The 19446-nt window shown below is 41.7% G+C and overlaps 1 protein-coding gene across 6 annotated transcripts in view; it reads right to left on the bottom strand.

Moving 5' to 3' along the window:
* SMOC1 (SPARC related modular calcium binding 1) overlaps positions 1-19044 on the bottom strand; it is a 206057-nt gene extending 187013 nt beyond the window's left edge. For 4 of the 6 annotated variants that reach the window (XM_020986385.2, XM_020986386.2, XM_078151494.1 and 1 more), the window contains exon 1: positions 18634-19043. In XM_020986385.2, coding sequence (XP_020842044.1) covers positions 18634-18732 — 99 coding nt within the window. In that variant the 5' untranslated portion in view covers positions 18733-19043. Of the gene's footprint in view, positions 1-18633 lie in introns of all 6 variants that reach the window. The other 2 variants (XM_078151493.1, XM_078151496.1) reach the window with 2 other exon arrangements.
* Positions 19045-19446: the final 402 nt, after the last annotated feature.

Genomic DNA, 19446 nt, shown 5'->3' with positions numbered 1-19446 from the left:
GGGAAAGCAAACATAGTAGATGGCACAACTTAGTAAAGCTGGTAGAATAAACTGAAAAATTAATCAAGATAATAAATAGTTTTTAGCAAATTAGCAAGAGAGAAAAACAAATGCACAAATCGGTATGTTAGTAACAAAGACCGAAAGACAGAAAGAGAAATTAAAATAACAAAATGCTTTCAACATCCTGGAATTAACCTAGTAAAACTTATATAAATACAACTGCAAAAAACTATTTTCATGTAAATAAAAAATGATTAAGTAGATAGTCAATGTTCATGGCAAGGTCATGTAAAATTGCAAATTTATTATACTACCAAACAAATCTACCAATTTAATGCCAAAATAATGCCTTATAAATGGAATATTTTCCAGTATTAGATCAAACAAAACTGTCAGTCAGTTAACAAGAATTTATTGCACACCTAATATGTGCCAGGCATTGGTTAAGAGCTGAGGCTACAAAGAAAGGAAAAAAACAAAACAAGCAAAAAACCGAGTTCCTGCTCTCAAGGAGCTCACAGTCTAATAGAGGAGACAACATGCAAACCACTATTACTAATAAGATATATACGGGATTAATTGGAGGTAATCTCAGGGGGAAGACACTCAGATGAAGGAATACTGGGAAAACCTTGCAGGAGATTAAAACTTGAAGACTTGAAGGAAGCCAGGAAGCCAAGAGGCTGACATGAGGAGGAGAGAGCTCCAGACATAGAGGACAGTCAGTGAAAATACCTGGAGTCCAAGATGGAATGTCTTGTTCAAGAAATGGTAAAGAGGCTAGTGTCACTGGATCACAGAGTACATTGTGTGTGTGGTGGCGGGGGGGAGGGGGTGTGGCAAGCAAAAGGAAGAAGAAGAAGGTGTAAGGAGCCTGGAAATATAGGAAAAGGTCAGGTCAAAAAGGGCTTTAAAAGTCAGAGAATTTTATACTAGAGGTTATAGGTAACTACCAGAGTTTATTCATATGGAAAGGTGGGGAAAGTTCAAGAATATCTAGGGAAATGATGGGGAAAAATAACAGGAATGAAGGAAGTTTGATATAATCAGCTTTCAGATTATATTACAAAATATATGTCAAAACTATATATGCTGGATAAAAAAAATTGAAAAGCTGCTGAACATTTGATTAAGATTTAAAAAGAAATGCATTTAGTGCTCTAATCTTTGATAAATGTAAGAATACAAAGTAGTAGGGAAAGAACTCCAAAAATTACTATGAAAACTTGCAGAAAAATAGACTGAGATCCACATTTTACATCATATACCATGACAAATTCAAAACAGATTAATTCCTTAAAAATAAAAAGTGGTGCTATTAAAAAGTCCTATAACAAAAAAAATTCTCTTTTGTAATTGTGGATAGGGAAACATAATAGATAAGATAGACTACTTAAATTAGATGAAAATGAAAAGGGTTTTGAAGAAATAAACTGGAATAAAAAGAAAGGATATCGATTAAGGAAAAAATTTGGTTCTCTAGTAAGAGGTTGTTGTTTACTTGTTTCCATCATGTCTGATTCTCTGTGATGGATTGTTTGTTTGTTATAAATTTATTTTACAACACTTAAGGTTGTATATCCTTATATACAAGGGATAAGTGACTTGCCCAGGGTCACACAGCTAGTAAGTGTCTGAAGCCAGATTTGAACTCAGGAAGATGAATCTTCTTGACTTGAGGTTCAGCACTCTATCCACTGTCCCACCTAGCTGCCCTTCTATGTGGGTTCAAATCCTGCCATTGATAATTAGTACCTGTGTGACTGTGGACAAGTCACTTCAACTTCCTGGACCTTGGTTTCAGCTGTAAAACGAGGAAGTTGGTTAAGATTGAAGTCTTTTCCAGCCCTAAATCTAGAATCCTTTGATTTTACATAAACTATCTGATAAAGCCCCACATATAAAATCTACAGGAAATTAACATAAACCAAGAAGATAAAAGTAATTTCCCTACAGATAAGTGTTCAAAACCTATAAACAAAAAATTCTCAAAAGAAACACAAACTATCAGAGACCATCTGAAAAGGTGTTTGAATTCACTACTAACCAAAGAAAGGTACACCAAAGCAATTGAGATCATTTCACATCTATCAATGATAAAAAGATTCAACAGTAGGGATGAGGGAAACCAAGCACATTAATTCACTGCTGGTGGGGTTGTGATTTGATCCCACCATTTTGGAAAAAGATTTGGAAACGTAAGAAGAGTTATAGAATTGTTCACTTAACAAAGCTAAACTGCTAAAGAGTTTATGCTATTACCAAGGAGATATTTGACAACAACCAAAAAGACTGATCTCTACGAGAATATTCATTAGTAGCACTATTTGTAAGAGCAATAAGTCAGAAAATTGTGGATCACAAAATTTGGGAATAGCTGAATGAATCATGATATGTGAACGAAATAAAATATGATTGTGCCATAAGGAATGACAAATTGAAATTTAAATATAGGAAGACTTGTAGGAAGTGATGCAGAGAGAAAATAGCAGAACCGCAAGAATACATATCTAATTACAATTACATAAAAGAGGACAATTTTAAATGGGAACCAAAGAAATTCAAAGACATTCATGATACTGGGCGATTCAGTTGGAAGAACATTGGGGTAGTGGTGGGGGAGGAGTATTTGAAAGATGCTTTGAGGACCATCTTTCATTCCTCTCCTGGTTCTGCTTCTGACTCTCCAGACTTCACCACCATCCCTTAGCCCCTGTAATTCTCTTCTCCCACTGAAGAGAAGGCCCTTCTTGGGCCTCCATTTTGGGAAGGGACTCAGGATGGTCATCCTGCATTCCCCATCTGGTTCTGCTTTTGACTTTCGGGACTTTGCCACCAAGTCTCCCCATGATGGTACTTTCCACTACCTCTGGTTTTTAGTTCCCTTCTATGTATTGTCTTCTCCTGTTAGAATGTAAGCTCCTTGGGGGAAAAGACTGTCATTCTTTTTACTTGTATTTGTATCACCAACACTTAGCACAGTGCCATACTTAATAACTGCTAGTTAACCAACTGAAATCAAATCAATAAAAAAATTTTAAATTAAAACTGACATTTATAGCACTTTAAAGTTCACAAAACACTTTGTATACATTATCTCATTTGATTCTCACAACCAACACTAGTGAAACTCAGGCAAGTTAAATAATTTGCCTGTGGTCACACAGCTAATAAGTGTCAGGGGGGAGATTCAAACCAGATCTTGCAAATTCCAAGCCTAGCACTCTATCCATTATGCTGCATTGCCTTTGGTAAGAAAAGAGTAAGAGAGGAAAAAGAAAAAACACAAGAATAAGGAGAGATGGAGGTTAGCAAACAGTAGAGTTAGGTGGATTCCAAACTGCTTGAATGACCAATGGTCCAATGTTAACTTGGAAGAAGGCCTTTAGTAGGATACTCTAGGGATCTGTCTTTAGCCTTGAACTATAGGGCTACTTTTTTGTCAATGACTTGAACAAAAGCATACTGTCCATTATGGGATTCATCAGATTTACAGATGACACAAAGCTTAGAAAGATAGATAACACTGGATGCTAACCAAGACCCCAAAAGACCTTGACACACTATAATGATAGGGTGAATATAAATAAGGTAGAATTTAATAGCAATAAACTCACATTTAAAATATCAACTTCTCTAGTACAAGAAAGAGAAGCAGTGGTTAGATGATAGCTTTTAGCGGACTTAAAGCTGAGTCAACAATGCTACGCGGTAGCCGAAAAATGTTCATTGAGAGAATCTTAGCATTCAAGACTAGGGAAGTGACCTCTCTATTCTACTCTGCCCTGGTAAGCTCCATATATGAAACATGGTTTCAGTTCTGGCTACTACCTGTTTGGGAAGGACATTAAGAAGTTAGAGAGTATTCAGAGGTTGATTGGGATTTTAAGGGTCCTGAAGACCAGGTAAATTTAGTATAGAGTAGTGAAGACTTGGGGCAGTACAGACAGAGTGCTGGGCTTAGAGTCAGGAAGAGTCATCTTCCAGAGTTCAAATTTGGCCTCAGAGATATACTATCTGTGTGACCTTAGACAAGTCACTTAACCCTGTTTGCCTCAGTTTTCTCATCTGTAAAAGGAGCAGGAGAAGGAAATGGCAAACCACTCCAGTATCTTTGCCAAGAAAATCCTAAAAAAGGTCATGAAGAGTCAGACATGATTGAACAATAAAAGTCAAGACTTAGAGGAGAGGGGGACCCATTAGCCATCTTCAAATATCTAAATGCTTGCCATGTGTGACAAGGACTAGATTTGTCCTATTTAGTCCTGGATAGCAGAGCCAGGAACAATGGATAGACACTGCAAAGAGGTAGATTTAGACTTGATGTGAAGGGAAAAACTTCCCAACCCACAATGGGGTAGTAGAAGAAAGGACTGAGGTCTTTGAGAGAGAGGGTGTATGGTCACTCCTTGGGAAGCTGTAGAGGAGAATCCTATAGAGGTACAGGCTGGACTAGGTGGTCTCTGGGGTTCCCTTGCAATCCTGTCATTATATAAGCACTAGATTTAGAATCAGAGTGCCTGGGCTCAAATTCCCAGCTTTCTACTTATGGCCTTGGGCAAGTCACCTCCCCATGCCTCAGCTTCCTTATCTGTAAATTGAAAGGTGCACTCGATAATCCTAGGACTCTCTCATAGAATCCAGATATTTTCCCCAGTGACATCTCAAGGGTAACTTGAATTTGGGAGTTGGAGTATTAGGCAAAGCCATGAATAGGAGTAAACAAAGTAGAAAGTTAACAGGGTTTTAACACAGCACGTTTTAATAGTCTTCATAAATGCATATTTTTAAAGTCTTAAAATACCATCTTTTACAGGACACAGGCACTGGCAATGAAACAATTCAAATGTGTTATCAGACTCAAAGCCTTAGGAGAGAGCAATACAAAAGAAACAGGAGGAACAGAATTTCCCAACCTTGCCTACGGTTGGGAGGACACTCCAGCTGTGGAGTCAGGTGAACAAGGGATAGTGCTCTGGCATCCCTAGAGAGTGGTGTGGGATTTGCCCAACATAGTTCATGAAGATATCTGGCCAAAAGGTTGACTGAAGTTTGAGAAACTCCAAGAGTATTTGTGGCTCCACATAGAACTGCTATTGATCTTTCAGAAAAGGCCTAGGACCGATGATTTAATGCAATGGTTCCCAAACTTATTTGGCCTACCACCCCCTTTAAAAACAACAAACAAATATTACTTAGAGCCCCCCCTGGAAATTTGCTTTCTTTAACCCTTTAATGTTTTTTTAATTGCACCATTTATATATATATATATATATATATATATATATATATATATATATATATATACATATATATATACATATATATATATACATATATATATACATATATATATATACATATATATATATACATATATATGTATATATATATATATACATATATATATACACACACACACACACACACACACATACATATATACATATCTATCTATATATATACACATATATATAGATATTTAAAATGATGCATCTTAAATTTAATAACTTATTTTAAATTTGTGGGTTTTTTCCTGAATTGAAATTTTGATAATTCAATATTGCATCATGTAATCATATATTATCATATTGTAAAGAAGTTATTACACACATATTCCTGCCGATGCATGCTGGACTTCCCCACAATGCATGACACACTTACTGCCAACACTTGTTTGTTAAGACCTGTCAGTAGACTTGACCATTGATGGATTATAAGTTGCATTTTATTGGTTTATTTGGAAAATAATGTAATCACTACAACCTTAACTTTAACTCTTACACAACAGATGAAACATGAAAGAATGGTTGTTTAAAATTTTCTTATCTTCTCTTTTTTCCTTATGCTTCCACCACCCCCTTATTTTTATTTAACACCCTCCAATTGTACCTGAGGCTACTACTGCCCCCCACCCCAAATCATACCAGCACCCCCCCAAGGGGGAGGTATCTCTTACTTTGAGAACCTATGATCAATGCTTCTAATAAGTGTCTGGCACATACCAGTGAGATAATCCTAGGGAAATGGCTTCACTTCTAAGTGTCTCCAGTAACATTAAGACTGTATGCTAATCTACATTAGTAGGGGATATTCCCTCACCAGGAGTACTCTAATCCAATTAAATCATAGGCCTGACTCAAATGTTGAAAAATGAAATGTCTATTAGGTATGTTTAACACAAGAACCTCAAAGGAGATATATGAATATTACAGTGAAAATAGATATGAAAAGTGAAAGTCAACTAATTGGTACAATGACCTTAATTTGGGGGAGTGTAAGAGAGAGGGGGTGGAGGGAGGAAGGGAGGAAGAGAGAGAGAGAGAGAGAGAGAGAGAGAGAGAGAGAGAGAGAGAGAGAGAGAGAGAGAGAGAGAGAGAGAGAGAGAGAGAGAGAGAGAGAGACACACGTTGCTTGCCTTTTTGAGGGATGGGGGATAAAATGGAGGTGTTAAATGGAGATCCAATTTTCCATCTGCCCTGTAACTACTCAATCTATTCCACCTTGAATCATGATCCCTGCTGAGCAAATATTGTACAATGCTAACCCTGTTTGGCAGGCCTTGGGAGCTGCACTGATCGATTTCTCTTCAGCAAATCAACCATTGTCCTTCCTGAAACAGCTCTGTAGTGACAAATGTAGAAGGAGGGGCTCCAAGCCGCAATGCCAGAAACCTGGCTAAGTGAACAATTAAACCTCTATGCGATTCAGAGAGAAAAAGGACCTGTACCTGCTAAATGGGGCTGTGGCTGCCCCTTCCCCCAGCCCTTCGGTAAAAAGGAGAGGTGAGGAGGGGGAAAATCAGCTCAGAAGCAAATCTTCTGTCATGAATCTTCTAACCAGCAGCTTTTGACCTAATCACCTGCTAGATGAACAGGTGGACAGCTATATTCAGTCCATGTTATCATTAAGATTGCCATTTGAATCAGCTAATGGTATTTTCACCAGGGCCTTGCATGTGCATCTCAAATCAATCGATATTTATTAAGCATCAACTAAGTGTCAGGCCCTGTGCTAAATACTGGGGATATAAAATGAGGCAAAAGACAGTCACTGTCCTGAAAGAGCTGACAATATAATGAAAGAGAAAATATGCAAACAAATATATACAAAGCAAGTGCTCCTCTCCCCCCTCCCCGTGTGTATTTGACACCCTCCATACACACACACACACACACACACACACACACACACACGATAAATAGAAAATAATTAACAGAAGGAAAACGTTGGAATCAAGGGGGGGTTGGGGAAGTTTTCCTGTAAGAGGTGGGATTTTAGTTAGGACTTAAAGGAAGCCAGGGAGGTCACAGCAGAGGAAAGAGAGTGTTCCAGGCTTGGGGGACAGCTAGAGAGAATGCTTGGAGCTGAGAGACGGAGCGTCTAGTTCATAGAGCAGCCAGGAAGCCAATGTCACTGGATCAAAGAGGTAAGGTATAAGAAGACTGGAAAGGTGGGAGGAGGCTAGGTTTTGAAGGGCTTTGAATGCCAAACAGAACACTTTATATTTGATCCTGGAGCCAATGGGGAGCTACTGGAATTCATCAGGCTGAGGAGCGACGTGATCAGAGCTGCACTTTAGGAAAATCGCTTTAGTGATTTAGCTGAATGGAGGATGGATTGAAGCGGGGAGGCTTTCGAGGCAGACAAAGTGTTCAAGTTAGGCCCCTCTACCTTTCATTCTCTCTCCCATTTTTTTTTAGGCAATTGGGGCTAAGTGACTTGCCCAGGGTCACACAGCTAGGAAGTGTCAAGTGTTTGGTCTGAGGCTGAATTTGAACTCAAGTCCTTCTAACTTCAGGGCCAGTGCTCTATCCACCCCACCACCTAGCTGCCCCTATACCTTTTATTCTCACCAGGAGCTTCTCATCCAAGTCTCCTCATCCTGCTCCCACCTTTACAAGGCAAGTGTCAGAGAGCCTCAAGGCACAAATTCAACTTCCTGTCCCCATTCCCACCTTTGAGGGAGACAGAATACTTGAGAAGAAAGTCAGAGTACTAGACTTCCAGTTCTTAACTTCTTCATAATCACTGGACTCACCAAAGTCCTTGACTATTGGCTGATTGGAAATCTGCTATTGAACTACATGATAGCAGAGTCATAACATGACTGAGGTCCACAGAATATGCAAATGCAAATGCTTTCTATTCTGTTATATAAGCAGGATTCCTTTTAAATTATAGAGCAGCACCATGATAAAATGAACATAGGGTTGGTCTTGGAGTCAAAAAAGACCCAGGTTCAAGTCTACTTCTGAAACATACTAGCTGTGTGACTACAGGCAAGTCATTGAACTTCTCAGTTCTCTCCAGATAATTCTATAAATTATAGACAATTGGCTTATTTACATCTATGGAAGGAACTTTCTTTCCTAATGGAATTACCATCTTAGACCAAGAAAAACAAAAATTGAGCTACCATAGCTAGCAAATTATGGATATTGAGGGTTGGGGGGAGGAGGGAAGAGAAGGAGCAAACCATAAAAAAAGAGCAGAATTGAAGCCAGTTTCTCCCCCTCCAAGTTTCGGGACATTTAATACCCTAAGTTTGGGTCATATTCTTGGGTGTGACTAAAACTGGAAGTGTTTTCATAGAATTTTAATGGAAGATAAGAGCTAACCCCCACTCTTGACCCTTTTAACATTCGTCAGAAATTTTTTAAATCTTCTCACCCACCACCTAATTTAGAGTTCATTGCCCATAAACTGTGGTTTGCTTTTTTCCACATGGCATCTGGGTAATGGCCATCATGTGGGAGCCACCATTTTCTTTTTTTGTTTTCTTTTTTTTTGGTGAGGCAACTGGGGTTAAGTGACTTGCCCAGAGTCACACAACTAGTGAGTATTATGTGCCTGAGGCTGGATTTGAGCTCAGGTCCTCCTGACTCCAGGGCCAGTGCTCTATCCACTTCTCCACCTAGCTGCCCCAGGAGCCACCATTTTCTAGATGCACTTGGAATTGCTCCGTAAAATTATCCTCTTTTATTCCCATACGAAGCTTCTCACTGGAGAAGTTCCAGAAAATTGTATTGAACTAAAGAAACAGTAAATTTTCTTTTACTTTGAAGAATCCTAACATTGCAAGTATCTGCCCTGAATAGAGACCCTCTTTGCCTCCAAAAAAATCAAGGACTTCCTATAGAACAGATATAAATTTGACACTTCATAGTCACTGATGTCCAATGTCAAACAAAAGTCAAGAATTTCATGAAAGCACAAAATAAATGGAGCAAATATTGGGGATAAATTCCCCTCAAGGGAACTTAGTGAGTCAGATAAAGTTAAACCCAAAGGGCACAGCCTTGATTTCCTAGAAAGTCTACTAAAAATGCCAATTTTTTGTTTACTGTCACTGAAAAGATGAACCAAAGATATACGAGGATGCCACATAGGAAAACTGTGACAAGCCAGATATCTTTTCTTACTCTTATCACATTGCTACTCTTGGTCACCCTACAATCATTGAGTAGATACAGAAAGAAAGCAGAGTCTTTGATAATTATGAGACTCTAAAGATGACAGGTTAAATATCAAGGAGAGGATAAGACAGAAGAATTACCTACTTCCTCCTCCATGCTTCAAAAAACCAGCTACCCCCCTCCCCAGACTTGGTTGGCTTCAGGGGACTAAGACTTGAGCCATTAAGGGGGTTTTCCTGTTGCCTGAGGGCCATCTATGAAGAGTCAGCATCCCTCAGACTTGGTAGATGATCTACTGCCATGCAATTCTCCACTTCTTGCTGATAAAATGTATTTATCTGTGGAGACAAGGGGTAGAGGTGGGAGAAGTCTACCTTAACCAGTCCTGTACCCTTGCTGAGTATCCTTTCCATTCTATGGTTAAGTAAACCTCCTTTTGTTAACTGGTAGATTGTCTATGTATAGCTAATTTTATTCCAGTCTAGAACCTGAGCTACCAAACTGTCTGATTTAGGTACGGTCAATTACTTTTTGGATGATTACATCAGGATTAGCTCCAAAAGGCACCATGGTTGAATATAAGGAAAAGCTAAGAAAATGCAAAGAATGGCATAATCAGGTAGCCAGATGCAGTAGTAGTGCACTATATGGCAAAAACCCTTCTGCTAACATATGGAGAATTCTTTCAATGGGACAAAAAGAAGAACCCCACTGACCAGAAGGAATTAGTTTGTTTTATTCTAAAGGAAGTTGACGTGCAGTTTAAAGATAGTGCCAGGGGAAGCACACTTTGGAGGTTGTTAACAGCTCTAAAGAAAACAAAGTGAAACCAAAAAACAACCTAGTCCAGTACTTTTCAACAACTAAGGACAGAGCTCTTGGTTTTTAAGGATCATGACACAAGGGCAGAGGGACGAATGATGGATTTATTAACAGTACAAGTGAGAGGGTCATGCTTATGGGGACAGGGACTGTCCAGCTACAGGCAGGACATACGGTCTCTGACCTAGAGGTTTAGCTGGAAAAGGTATTAGATCCTGTTGAGATTCAGGCTATAAAGTAAGAGAATAGGAGTCAAAGTGAGGAGAACTGGGAGCTATAACTGCTGGTACAAAAGCTTTGGGCATATATTATTACTATTTATACCTCCCCATTCAGGGTTTGGGGGGGGATCTGGGGGAAGGGGTTACATTTATTGCCAAGCATCTAAGGATTTTGCAGAAGTTTAAACAATTTGATGAGTCACTGGAACAATAGTAGTTGAGGGTTGTGGTCCAGTGGAGGAGCCATTTTGGAGCTCTCCACAGCTGAGTTCCAAAGACTTGGGGAGCTTACAGAAGACTTACTTTTGCAAAGCAAATTAAAGAAGTTAGAGACCTTATAAAGGCACTATTATTTGTCCCTTTTAGGTAACTGAGAAGAAGAATTGTACATACCTGGCCCCATAAAGATGAATCCCCATTGTATCTGGTTCCCTAATGTGGATCTGCAAGGGAGGAGGTAAATTTCCTAAAAGAGATGAGTTTGGTAGACCGAATCTATGTGTCCCCTAAATCCTACCCCAACACAAACACATAGCACACCATGTCCTATAATCAGCTTGTGTAGGAGGCAAGTAGATCCCATCTTTTGGGTGGAACTTGGTCCAAAGGGCATCAGGCTTTAGCTATGGACCTATGCATATCAACGGGTGAAATCTGAGTAGAAGATCAGGACAGCAGGGGCTAAGTATAGCTGTCAGTGCAAATAGTAATTCTGGAAATGAGCAGAGGATGCATGTGCCACAGCTGAGGTGGAAATTTTCCTCTCCTAGAGGGAGTTTTGTTATGGCTCATGAAACTTAAGGTTGATAGGGAGATTGCCAAATTATGTGAGTGCTAGTAAAACTGTATTCTGATATCTGAGATCAAGTAGGTAAAGACCCTTCTGCCCCACCCAAGCTTAAGGGGTGCCCTCAAGCCTCTACTCACTTGAAGTCCTGAACCACTCAAGTCTCCATACCCAGACTTGAGGAGTTTCAAGGACAATGGCCAAGGCCAAAGTTCCCTTAAGGCTAAGTTCATCCTAACTGTAAGACTTCAAGGGCATCAGAACATATATGTCCAAGTCACACTTGCTTGGAAAGGGAAGGGCCTTCAAACATACAAAGGGCTCCTAGACACTGGTAGCCAGATTATACTATTATACCAGGGGGCCCTTAATGGGATCATAAAGGCATCCCAGTTTCCATGGAAGGTTTCAAGGGACAGATTACCAAGGAATATTGGAAGATCCCATCAGAATAGCCATTATATCTGGAAATGGGCACTACGAGTTTTTGGGAATCAATACCCTATATGATCCTTTTGGCAACCTCTAAGCCTGTTATTGTGTGCCGAGTCAAATGGAAACACTCAGAATTGCCTGAACCATCCCACATAGGTAAGACCAAACAATATAAGATCTGGGAAGGCAGAAAGGTGAAAGATATTTCCTCCTTAGTGATGGATGTGGGGCAGCTAGGTGGCACAGTGGATATAGCGCAGGGCTTCAATCAGGAAGACTCAAGTTCAAATCAGGCCATAGACACTTACTAGCTGTGTGACCCTGGGCAAATCACTTCACCCTGTTTGCCTCAGTTTCTTCTTCTGCAAAATGAGTTGGAGAAGGAAATGGCAAACCACTCCAGTATCTTTGCCAAGAAAACCCCAAATGGGGTCACGAAGAGTCAGACATGACTGAAATGACTGAGCAACAAAGTGATGGAGGTGAAGGAGGCTGTGTTGCTGTTGAAAAACAGGCAAATGATACTTAGAAAACCGTGGACTAGAGATAGCTGAACAAAGTTTTCCAACTCTTCACTGAAACCATTCCTGACTTCATCAACACAGGAAATCTGACAGCCCAGGCAGCTAGTAAGAGACATGAAATTATTGAACTCAGAAATGCTTCTCCCTTTATTCTTGTAGCTAAAACTAGTCAGAAGTTGTTCATTTTCACCTGGAAAGGAATCCAACATACTTTCCCCATCCTTCCCTAGGGCTGGCTACCTGAATTCTCTGCATTCTGGGGCAGTTTGGTGTGCAGAAACCTGAAAGACGTTTCCCTTCTTGAAGATACTGATATCCATCTCTGCACAGTAAGACCCATGCCCTAGGTCAGGCAGGAACAAGAGCTGGAAAATCATCCCTAAAAACAGCCAGGTACCAACCCACTCAGTCAAGTTATGGGGAAAGAATGAATAGGAAAAACTCAGATGATTCAGGACAGTCAAGAATAAACTACTAACACAACTGCATCCCCACCCTCGAAAATGAAAGTCCAGAGGTTTATTGGGCTCTTTGGGTTTTGGAGAACCCACATTTTTTATCTGGATGTACTGCTGGCCCCATTTACTAAGTCACCCATACATCTACCGCTTCTGGGGGGGGAAGGGTCAGAACAGTTAGGAAGATCTGTATCAGGTTCAGGTTTTTTAAGGTTTCATTTCATATGAGGGAGAGGATGGAACCTTTAGCAGGCATCTCGGCATGGCCAAACCAAAGGACCAGTAAGCTTATGGCTTCTAGCATTTCTCCCAAGTGACCATTCACGATACCACTTTTGAAAAGCAGCGACTCAGCTACTACTAGGCCCAAGTTGCTAATGAACCAATAATTTTGGTCATCCTATCATTCTTTAGCAAGAGTTGTTTATTAAGAGTTGGGTGATACAAGATAGTCATTCTAACAGAGTCAGAGCACAAGATACTTCTGTTAAATGGAAATGGTCCATTAAATATCTCACCTAGTTCCTTAGGTGTTAGTACCTTTCAGAAACAGGTCTTGGTTCTGCCAGAGACGGGGACTTCCCATCCAAGTCCCAATACCCTGACTCCTCCACTAACCCAATGGGCCCCTATCTATGAGGACCCAGATCTGGAGGAATACCATTTTGCCTGCTTCCCCAAGAGCACCATCTGCTACTAGAGAAGCATGCTCAAGTGGTTCAGTGGCCATTAAGAAAGGAAGGAAAGAAGGCAGGAAATAAGAACTGTGTGCTAAACACTTTCCAAATATCATCTCATTTGATTTTCACCACAACCCTATGATATTGGGTTATTATTACAACCTAGTAATGTGGACATTATTATCCCCATTTTGTAGATAAGGAAACTGAGACAAAAGTTAAATGACTTGCCCAGGGTCATATAGCTAGTATATATCTGAAGCTGGATTTGAATTCAGATCTTCCTATAGGCTTAGTACTCTACCTACTGTACCACCCAACTTTTGCTGTCCACTCATTTCAGTTGTGTCCAACTGTGACCTTATTTTGGTGTTTTTTTGGCAAAGATACTGGAGTGGTTTGCCATTTCCTTCTCTAGCTCATTTTATACATGAGGAAACTAAGGCAAACAGGGATAAGTGACTTGTCTAGAGTCACACAGCTATTAAGTGTTTGGGGTCAGATTTGAACTCAGGAAGATGAGGCTTCCTGACTGTAGGCCCAGCGCTCTATCCAATGCGCTACCAAGCTGCCACCTACCACTAAGCAGGTAATGAGGGATATCCTGCAGAATAGGTGTCCAGTCAGATCCTCACTGGGGACTCAACTGTGGGGCCCTACAGAGCTTTGAGGTAGATAAAAATTTCATCTATGATTATTGTTGGCAGTAGCCATGGGACTGCCTAAGTGGTCTGAAGCCTAGAAAGAACAAAACTGGACAATCTAAGTTTTTTCTATTTCTGGGGGTCAGTTCCTAAGGGTCAGAAATTATCCTGGTGCCTTCTCCTAACACACAATTGTAGGACGTCAAGGCTCACCAGACACATCATATACTCTCGGCTAGAGGCTGGGTACTGGAGCCAAAGTCAATCTGGACATGGGGGCTATGATGCCATCTTGCAACAGGTGTGACACCATACGATTCCCCTAAGAATGAAACAATGGTGCTTCTCATACCAATCGGTGCCCACTTCCAAATGATACTGCATGGTTCCCCACTTGCCACCAGATTATGCTGGCCTCCTTCCTTCATCTCAAGGCAAGAGGTTTGCCCTTTTTAAGCATATGCTCTCATTGTGCCAGTCAAGTCTGTCATTGTGGCAGCCACCACCAAAGTTCTCACAGAACATATCTTTCTTCCTTGACATACCCCAGCCCTGAATCATTGCCTTTGATCAGGGCGCCTACTTCATCCTCATGGATGTCTATAATTGGACATCACATCTCCTGAATTTTAACCTGTCCTCTACCATTTCCATCCTGCTTTGAGTGTCGAACATGTGGATGGGCTCTTGAAACAATAGCTTTGTTATTATGTCCCTATTTGTCATAGCTCCCCGTCCCACATCCCGTAATCTATGTCTTCAACAAATTGACATAGTCTAGGAAAGGAGAAGGATAGGCTGACTTTAGACAGTATCTTAGTTGCTTCCTCTCAGGCTCTTTCTTATTCTATCTCCTGTACAGTTTCCTGGGCCTCAAGGTTCCAGATCCCTCAGAGGAGTCTATGCAAGCTGAGGAAATGACTCACTCAGCAGATCTCCTTTCCTCCAGGACGGTTCACATATCTTCTAGGGAAGCGTTTCAGGGACCATAGAGTAGAACTGTGAGGTGTGTTGGTTTCTAACAATATGTGGGAAAGTAAAGCTGTATCTGCATAGCCATGATCATTGAAAATTTACCACAATGAAAGATCCTTTAGCTAACTTGGTGGCAAACCTGAGCCCCTGGATGAAGATGAGAGCAAATCTTTACCAAGCTCTTGTGGAAGTAGGGAACAGCCCCTCAGCTAAGGCCTCCAAATGGGCAAAAAGTTGATATCTTTGATACGATAGAGCTCCCAGGGAAGGGGAGATTTGGGATGATGGGCCAAGGAACAATGACTGAATGGTCATTCAGGAGGAGTGTAAGGATCACCTCAGCTCCTGGGACAAATTATAGACAAGAGAGTTATTTGACTCCAGAAGACTTTGAGCCATGATGAGAACCATTGGCTGGGATAAAATGTCCCGTGTTGTCGTTCTGGTGTTGTCACCGCTCTATAACAAGAAACCCACTGTGAACCGCAGAGATTTGGTGTCACCCACCACATGGGTCAGATCTTTAAGATCTGGGGCTTGGTCCTTTCATGGGAGGGGAAGGTGAAACCTAAGATTTCTGCTCTTTGTTCTCTTTCGTGTTCTGCCACTTCTTCTGGGGGCCCTCGAACTGCTTGCTTGTAATTTGTGTAGAGCTTTTTTGGGCTGTCTTCTTGTTAGTTGTCCATTTTGTTTCTCCAATGCTGTCTACCCTAAGCTTCTTGTTTTCCAAAGATTCGTATTGCCCAATACAGGCCCCAAAGCCATTTAAACAGTGAACGGTCTGCTGGAAGACCTTTAGGACCTGGCCACCATTATATGAGATGTGAGAAGTACAGTATCTACCATGGTCCCTGCACACATGGAAGGCTTTGAATCAAGTAGACTCAAGTTCAAATCCTGCCCCAGAAACTTACTAGCTGTATGACCCTGGGCAATAACTTAACCTCTCCCCACCTCAGTTTCCTCATCTGTAAATGGGGATAATAGTAGCACTACCTCATAGTTATGGAGATTATATGAGACAATACATATAATGTACTTTGTAAACCTTAGAGTATTTTACAAATCTTAGCTGTGCTAGTTTTTTTTTTCCCCCTAAAAGCCAAGGAAGTTATCCTTGAGCCTTGATTTGTCCAGAAAGCCAAGGCTTGAGCCATTGATATGATTTCCTGGTTGCTTAAGGGCATTAAAAGAAGCCAACCCACAGAGAGGGGCTCTGAAGCCCCTCAGACTTGGTGGAAGCCCCACTGTCACACAAGCCATCACACTCTGCTGACCAGATCCATTTCTCTACAGAGACAAAGGGGGCAGCATCTACCTGAACCAGTGCCGTATCCTTTCCATGCCATGGCCAAGTAAATCTTCTTTTGTTAACTATTAGATGGTCTCCTTTTATTTCAGTCTCAAATTTGAACTTCTAGGACAATCTGAGTCAGGTTTGGCCTATAAGACCTTTAAATAGGTACAATTTCAATGCTTAAAATCTATTAAGTAACTTAAGACAACCACAAACTCAAACAGAGGATTTACTCCTGGTACAATTTTAAATATACCACTGGTTCACGTGTTTGAGGGGTTAGGAGTGGGTGCATGTGAGTGGAAGGCACAGAAGCCTATTCAATTTATTGTTTATGTACCACCACTTGTATTGAATTGATGAGCTAAAGGAGCTGGGGGTGGGGGGAGAGAGGGGGAGATTCATCAATTGCTCAATTCACTTACTGAGCAATGATTTATTAAGAGCCTACTGTGTATAGAACATAGTATTAGGCACTGGGGGAAATACAAAAATACAAATAACTGTGGTACAAAATAAAAGACATAATAGCTACATTTCTCAAAAAATGTTTTTATTCTAAGTAATAAATGAAGAGAGATGACTTACAAAACTAGGAATGCAAAGCAAGATTTCACCCCCAAACCATTTGTTAGATAAACTAATCTTGGCCATCATGGTGGGGAGGCTGGCAACTTTATTTTATTTGGGAGAGCTCTAGTCTATTTCTCCAGTCTTTGCTGTTCCTAATTAGTTGGAGGAAACACCCTTGCTCACCCAACCCCTCAGTTTAAGAGGCTTTCATATCACATCAAGTGGCTTCATTTAAAAGGCATCCTCATCTACATCCATAAAAGTCACTCACACAGAGAACCCTTACTTGCTCTAAACTTGAAAATTCTGCTGCCAAGGCTTTAGGACACACACTGGGTCTAATCGGCCACATTTTAACTGCTGCTGTTACACATCTGGTCATAAAAGCAAGGTACAGCCCAACACAGACAAGCACTTTTCTTTCCTAGAGTGGCTAGAACACTGATCTCACAATGATAAAGGGGCTTCAAACGAAATTACTATGTCTGATGAGTGATTAAGTCTCTCCATTTTCTCTTCTTTCACACCCAGGCTACCGCTATAAAGATGATTCTCATATAGCAGTGAGGGGTTAAAAAGATTCTGAGATTTTAAAACAGATACAAGAGAAAAGCCAGGGAGATTATCTAGCAGAGCACACACTGATAGAAGAGTCAGTTGGCTTTCATAAAAATCAAGTTTAGGTTTTTTTTTTTAAACGTCTTGAACATTCATATTGACTTGGGATAACAGCTATTCCTAGGTACAGATGAGTAAATAGTTCATCTCTGGGCTGGAGATGGTCTGGAGTTTGCAAAAACTGAACTGTTAAAGACTACAGAATGATTTTATTTTACTTTAAACTTGTAGGAGGGAAACCTATAAAGGAAATTTACAAGTTGTTTGTCGATATAGTGCACCAGGGACAATCCTGTTCTCCGAATAAGAATTGCATTTTATCCCTCTTCCCAAACAGAGCAAAGGTCAGAATCATACAATTTCCAAACAGAGCAGTGTTGGAAACATGCAGAGTTGCTACTTCATGCTGCACATTTTTTCTTCTATTCCCTCACTATATAGCTATTCGCTACCCCACCCCCAGCATTTCAGTCATGCCCTACATATGAACACCAAGATTTTGTTTTGATTTAATTAGAAATGTTCATTTAAAGAAAAAACCCACCAGATTTTGTTTTGCTACTGGTTAGATAACTTAAAACTGTGTGGGGGCGGGGAAAGGTGGGGACGAAGAGAAGCACTGTTCCCTGCCAGAGCCCCTAGCACTGAGGAAGCAGTTGCAGGTTGTGACAACAGGAAACCGATACGTTAGGTGAGACTCCATAAGCAGGAATCAGCAGGAATTGGGGCAATCAGCAAAGTTGTGGAAAGGAAGGATGCTAGAACAACTGAGGCGATAATGAAACTAGTAATCAGCCACAAAGCAGGAGAGAACGCCGAACACCTTTAGATCCAAATACTTCGGGAGAAGGGAGGTGGGGGGGGGGGAAAGCCCCATCTCTAACTTAGCTGTAGTAACCTGACAGTCCCAGAGAAGCTGCAGCAAAGTAAGAGGAAGCAGCTGAAGAAAACCCGCTCTGTTTCAGGCTCTTCTCAAATTAAGTCAGCAAGAGCACGGACTGGAAAGCGGGGAAAGGAGCAGACCTTCGCTCTTTTTTAAGAGGTAAGGAGAAATGCCATTGGAACTAGGCACAGCTGCCTCTTCCCAGGTGGCAGTGTGAGCGGGGGTGGGATGGAGGAGCAGAGGCAGGGCTTCGCCTCTGCGTCCCTCTGCCCGCTCCGGGGAGCCCGCACTTACCCGGGGTCCGGTAGCTCTGTGGCTGGGAGTCTGTGGGAGATGCACCAGCACCAGGAGCAGCTGGGAAGTCACCAGCCGGCCCCAGCGCCCGGGAAGCATTTTGACAGCGACGGTCGTGGGGTGGGTAGCAGGCTCCGCACACACCGCCTCCCCACCCCCTGCTTCTCCCCTGGAGGAGACTCGCGGTTCGTGGGAGAGGAGGGAGGTCCCGAGGCGAGTACTCCTGGAGGCTGCTTTCAAAAAGCACGGTCATGAAACAGGGAGCAGGCGTGGGATGCGGAGGCAGGCGGAGAGCCCGGGCTGCAGCCGACCGCGAGCGCGTGCTCTTCTGCGTGGGCTCGGCTGAGCTCTGCCAGTCCCACCGAGGTAGCAGGTTAAAAGCCTTATCCCTGGGCCATGAGAATCCCCGTTATAAACTCTGGGAGGGGCGGGACTGGGCAGGCCTGATGGACGGCCGGGAAGGCCAGTAGCGGTCGAAACCATGGCAAGGAGAAGCCAATGGGAAAAGGAAAGGAGGGGGAAGGGTCGTTCCTCCCTCCGCATCTCCCCGCCTCACTTCTCCGCCACTTCGGTGGACTTGGTCAAAAGGACTGGGTTGCCCAGCCTAATTCTTGAGCAAAGAGGATGAAAAGAAAAGCTCTGCTCTCTGCGTTTCTCCCTTGACCCTCTCACCCTCAACTTGGACAGGGTTTATACAGCCATTACCCCGTGAAAAGCAGTAACTAATGGGCAATTGTATAATAGTCACACAAAACGCTTTACCATTATTGAAGTACTTTTACATTACCAACGGCCCTATGTGCTAGCAGGGTA

This window comes from Phascolarctos cinereus, unplaced genomic scaffold, assembly GCF_003287225.1.
Source record: "Phascolarctos cinereus isolate Bilbo 61053 unplaced genomic scaffold, phaCin_HiC Scaffold_3;HRSCAF=262, whole genome shotgun sequence".
Classification (NCBI taxonomy): Eukaryota; Metazoa; Chordata; class Mammalia; order Diprotodontia; family Phascolarctidae; genus Phascolarctos; species Phascolarctos cinereus.
The sequence above is the reverse complement of the archived record's forward strand: the minus strand, read 5'-3'. Positions and strand labels throughout refer to the sequence as shown.